Genomic DNA, 5918 nt, shown 5'->3' on the forward strand with positions numbered 1-5918 from the left:
GCCGTTTCTCGATGTTTTTTCGGCTGTCGAAGATGGCTCTTTGCTTAAAGTTTGACATCATACGAGACTCGCTGGTTAACAAATGAGCGATAAAAAATCAATATTAGAACAGCTATAATACTTTTAAAAAATCCTACATGACTATCTTACATACAAGATTTTGTCGTTTAAAAATTAAGGATTCATAGCTGCATGACCAAAGCCAGTTTAACTTAAAAGACAATAACTAATAAAATAAATCGCGATGATAAAATATTTAATTTATCCTATAAAATAATTGGTATTCGTTACAAAACTTATAAAGATGACTAAAATTGTTATACAAATGTCACACCGCCTGTATAAATCCCAGCTTCTTATAGAAAATCAACTCCCACCTCTTCAGTTTCATTATTGGTGCATCACTGTTCACCTTCTTACTTCTCTTGTACTTCCTGAAGAAATCTCCGTCCACTTTGAAACGCTGATCGGAATTCTCTCTCGTTGCCGGCATCGCTGTGGTTTCACTCTGAGATTGCGGCCGGGGATAGAAGAACCATCGCTTCGAACCAAATCTATCACGTTTCAGTATCTCTTTTATTTGGTCCTGTCGTTTCTTTGTCGCCAGGAACTTGGTTGTGCTCTTCTTGTGTTTGCTGGCTGAAAATACAAATCATACAATTACTCACATTAGCGAATAGGACATTCTCTGCAAGGCATTAGCTTCCATATCGCCATAATGATCGTTCACATGCTGCCCGCATCTAGTAACTTCACGCAACCTTGATCATGTTCAAGCTTCTAATTATTAGTGCAATGATTAAGTTTATTTGAATAGATAGTTAAAACATAAAACCATTTTTTAAATATTCTTTCATGTACGCGTAATGTCATAAAGAGACACACAGAACTACAACAATAAAAAAGTACAAGAGGCGGTCTTATTCGAATCGACTTCTAGACCAAGCATTGAATGGACTTAATAAGGAAAATAGTGCAAGCGGTCTTTAAACAATAGAAGGGATTTAAAATCCGATATAAACACTTATGTGTATAACATAGTATATGTAATAAAATAAAAATAGTTGATATTGTACAACGAACCAGTATTTACCTACTAAATCCTTACATTATTAATGTAAGTACTTTCACCAAAAGTGCTCTGTTTTTTGTTATTGGTGTTATCAGCAGTTTTATTTTGTATTTGTCATGTTGTGGTTGCCAGACACTGAAATTGCAATTATCCGTGTATTTTTATTCGATTTGTATAGCCGTGTAACTTTGTAAATTTAAAAATACACAAAATAAAAAAATAAAAAACAGAGCTTAAAATTCGTCACTAAATCTTCCCATCCTCCACCACACTTCACTTTCTGATTTTTGTTTTCTTAATCATAGCGGAAATCTAAATAAAAACCAACTGTCTCCTTTGTTGAGACATTAAAATTTTTAAATATTCCGAGATATTTATAATCGGTATTAAATGCCACGATCATGTTTTTTAGACCTCCAATCGCCCTATCCTTCATTCACAAAAAGGCCTCTAAAATACACACTTAAAATACAAAAATTACATATGTTCAGTGATAAAATTATACCTAGAAAAAAAACGTATATGTGTATATGTGTGTGTGTGTGTGTAGTATACGAAATACTACAAGGACACAAATACTATTTTGACTCAAGGATACTTACGAGTTAGATACAAAATTCGAAAGGCATCCAGAAGACCGGGCTCCTTCAGTGTCAGGTTCCGTACTCTACTTGCAACGCTAGGTGTGCGACTGTGAGACCTAGATCTTGATCTCGATCGAGAATGCGATCGCGACTTTGAGCTCGATCCGGACCCGCTTTGAGATCGGGACCGAGTTCGCGTCCTATTTTTCTCTCGACCTGATCTGCAAAGTAAACCACAACAGTCCATTACGTGATTATAACTAAAGAGTCTCACCTCGAACGACAAATAAACATTATCTATACAAATTTTTATTTTTTTTATTGACAGCGTCAAATAATAATTTGTGGCATTATAATGTGGACAAAATTTAAAACAGATATTATTCACATTAAATTCGAACCAGTGTAATAAAATTGAATTATTAATGTCATATTCGGTGGTTGAATATCATAAACGGTTAATTTTTTATTAAAATTTTATCCACTGTTCAATAATGCAAACCTTTACCTATCATATTTTATGGCAAATGTACAATTAAGTATACATTTAATTATTCAACTATGTAGTACATGCTACAAAAATATAATCCATAGGCCTCCCCAAAAGATATCTATGGGGGAAATAGTAAAATCGCCACGCCTGGATTAGTGATCAGTGTGGTATTATGATACGCAGAGAACGCTTCTATCAATCCTCTGGAGTCTTCTTTATGAGCAGTGGCAATACTATCTATATATATAACATTATCGGAATCGAATCCGCAACCTACTGCTCAAAAAATAGTACCAGATATTTTCAATGGAACTAGATACATGCGACCTACGATGCAGTTACCATTTCGTGGTCTCCGCGACCTAAGACCATCTCTTCTGCACTCCAGTCCTACCTAATTTGAACTAGCTAATTCTGTGGACTATGAGTTTCTTTCATTTACGAGCATAGCCATGCACTTTGGGAAACAGAGTTTGACAACTACGTTTCAGTGTCCGAAAGACATAACTGGTAAAAACAAATTGGTTGCAGACCTTCCTTTTTATTTTGAAAACGAAAATTATTCGTAGATTTTTAACACTGATCAGCCGAATTGAATTCGACAAATTACTTTTTTCTTAACGTTCAACTTGCCATGTTTGACTGTTTTTTTAAGCCAAGTGAAACCTTCTATCACTCGTTAGAGACCTTTAAAATCAGATAACGGAACCAACTTCATTGATGCCAATCGCGAGCTTGCATCAATAAGATATCCTGGAGGTTCATACCGCCCGCCTCGCCTTTTATGGGAGGCGTGTGGAAACTAATTGTCCGATCAGTAAAACAGCTCTATGAGCTACTTTGAAAAACAGAATTCCACGAGAGGAAGTATTTAACACCTTACTGATTGAAGCTCAGTCGACTTTTACAATTATAATTCGAAATTTGTATTATTTACTCTCTTTATTACTACTTAAAATAAATCTATAATTATACCAAAAAAAATTAACCAAAATTTCAATTACATTAACATTTATCGACGATTTCTGGTGTCGTTTTCGCGCTTGTATAGTCATAGAAGTTAATAAACAGCGTACATTGCATTGAAACTTACTCTTAACGATACACACGTACGACAACTTTAAGAATCGAGCCTGCAATCAGTCAGTTTTGCTTGGCTATGTCGGATATTTAAAGGTGTAATGATATTGCTATATAAAAAGCCGCCATATGTGAAAGTTCCCGCGGACGTCGTCACAACGCTTAACCTTTTGTTCGTCTCGCTCACTCGCACGGCGTGCACGATACGCGCTCTTGCTTGCTCTTGGCAGGACGTAGCCAAGACGCAGCACGTGCGCCCGCGGCCGTTGGAGTTCTCGGAGAGTCGGATTTGAGCCATGGTTCGATGCGCAACCGCGCGTAGGCGAATTATTCATTTTCCGCGCACAAATTGTTTTAATAATTAAATAAACGTTTTTCCACATCACAAAGGCATTTAAAAGTTTAGGTTAATTAATAAAAGGTATCCGATAGCCCAGGGGATTGACAAGATGAAGTGGCTTTGGGCAGAATAAATAGCCACTGGAACTAGAAGACTATTTACCGACAAACGCAGAGTAGGACATTCAAACAAGTTTTTTTTAAAGCCGTTTGCCCAATCGAACAGAACTATAACCAGTAAGAAAATGACCAATATTTAGCCACTTCCGCACATGCAGTGGTAGTCGTGCAACAAAGTGCACCGCCCGCCAGCCCGCTGACAATTGCGTATGCGGCAAACAATGCGAATCACACAACCGCCACCGCCAAATCACTCCACACGTGTTTCACCCCTCCACGGGGCATCTTCAGGAGTTATGTTACACCGATTAGTGACAAACACAGAGTCAATTGGCACTAATCGGTGTATGTCATTTATCAGCGGGCTGGCGAGCGGTGCACTTTGTTGCACGAACCACTGCATGTGCGGAAGTGGCTAAATATTGGTCCTTTTCTTACTTAGGATGGACTTCCGCAAGGTAACGCCTGATTCCATTAAATAGAACTATAACCAGCAGTGGACTTAATAAAGGTGAAAAGATGATGATATTATAAATACCTTTTCGTTTCACGTTCCTCCTTCAATTTCCCCATTTCATAGTACTCCCTGTAGCCGTCACCCTGGTTGGCATACTCCGGGTTCGGTGGTATCATTTGCGAAAACTGTGGTCCATACGGATATCCGTAATTCGCCATTATTCGAATAAAAATAAATACTAACTATATAAATAAATAATAAATTTCTTTTTTAATTTTCTAAATATTTCTAGAGCATTTTTCTTTTAAACTGACAATTTGAATTTTGGACAGGAACTGTCAATTTACTTAAGGAGGTTTAATGGAAAATGGCGCAAATAGTTTTTTTTTAAAAAAAAACTACTATCTTAGAGTTTAAATTGTTTATAGGTACCTATTTTCTAAGCGAACAAATAATGAATTTGTATAACATAATAGCTTTAAAAATCTATAATAAAACCTATGAACCAGCTCACTGATAAATACTAATATCTTTTTCTAGGCTTCAAAATATTAGTAAGTGTTTCATTGGAAAACTGTTGACGATATTACACTGCACAACTGTGTAATGACCCAAATACAGTGTCAGGGATTCTTTAAGAAGTGAAATAGGGGATTTTTCATTTAACAATTATAATATCAATGTAGTAAAAGAATCCATAAAAAACCGTCCGAATTTGTTGTAGTCTCTTTCCAAATCATGGTGTGTTTTGCGACCTTGTAGCTTTATGTTGAAGTATGTCGTAATAGGGGAGCTCAATCTGATTCTAGTTTCTATTAAATTGAGCTATACTGAAATACTTCTCATGACATACATGAGTACTAACTGTGAATAACGCCATTTGGATAGCAATAAGAATAAATGAATAAAAGATCAGAGCGTTTAGAATCATCATAGCTTTAAATTGAAAGATACCATAATGTGGGAGCTCGTTTTGATTCTAGTTTCTATCAAATTGAGCTATACTGAAATACTTCTCATGACATACATGAGTAGTAACTGTGAATAACGCCATTTGGATAGCAATAAGAATAAATGAATAAAAGATCAGAGCGTCTAGAATCATCATAGCTTTAAATTGAAAGATACCATAATGTGGGAGCTCGTTTTGATTCTAGTTTCTATCAAATTGAGCTATACTGAAATACTTCTCATGACATACATGAGTAGTAACTGTGAATAACGCCATTTGGATAGCAATAAGAATAAATGAATAAAAGATCAGAGCGTCTAGAATCATCATAGCTTTAAATTGAAAGATACAATTATGGGGGAGCTCGTTTTGAGTCTAGTTTCTATCAAATTGATATATTCTGGAATTCTTCTCACGACGTAAATAAATAAACACTGTAAATACCCCTATGTGGCTGATCATAAAAATGAATAAATAACGAAATAAATGAAAAAAAGTAGCTTTATGGAAATTGAACGATTATGGAGGACCTCGTTTTGATTCTATTTTCTATCAAATTGATCTTTACTGAAAATCCATGACTAGTGGTGATTTTTAATGATCCCAAGTACAAGAATAAATAAATAAATATAATAGGAAAAGAGAGACTATAATAAATCGGTTAACTTAATGAGTGTTCATTAGGAAACGGAAATAGATTTCTTTCGATTAAGTTACAGATTTGTAATTGAGAACAATCGGCAACTGAAATAAATTAGAAGCCGATGAACATTTAATGGTTCTCTCCATTAGAGGGTTTTGAGTTTGTTGAACACTTTTCA

General features: G+C 35.4%; 1 protein-coding gene across 1 annotated transcript; it reads right to left on the minus strand.

The window, feature by feature from the left end:
* Nucleotides 1-328: 328 nt before the first annotated feature.
* Nucleotides 329-4363, minus strand: LOC137921984 (serine/arginine-rich splicing factor 4-like). Its single transcript, XM_068764792.1, has 3 exons — nucleotides 4227-4363; nucleotides 1675-1877; nucleotides 329-639 (listed from the first exon to the last, which is right to left on the minus strand). Exons 1-3 carry the CDS (start codon nucleotides 4361-4363, stop codon nucleotides 329-331), a joined length of 651 nt encoding a protein of 216 aa, XP_068620893.1.
* Between the last annotated feature and the right edge of the window lie 1555 nt (nucleotides 4364-5918).

Source organism: Battus philenor, unplaced genomic scaffold (assembly GCF_028537555.1).
Source record: "Battus philenor isolate CCGP_79_NKW_IND1 unplaced genomic scaffold, ilBatPhil1.0.hap1 SCAF_2, whole genome shotgun sequence".
Classification (NCBI taxonomy): Eukaryota; Metazoa; Arthropoda; class Insecta; order Lepidoptera; family Papilionidae; genus Battus; species Battus philenor.

Bases quoted from the DNA above. Each gene is read 5' to 3' on its own strand.
- LOC137921984 (XM_068764792.1), bottom strand. From the start codon at position 4,363: ATGGCGAATTACGGATATCCGTATGGACCACAGTTTTCGCAAATGATA. The intron at 1,878-4,226 runs GTATTTATAATA...TTTACTTTGCAG, and splicing joins GAGGAACGTGAAACGAAAAG to ATCAGGTCGAGAGAAAAATA. The intron at 640-1,674 runs GTAAGTATCCTT...TTGTATTTTCAG, and splicing joins TCGAATTTTGTATCTAACTC to CCAGCAAACACAAGAAGAGC.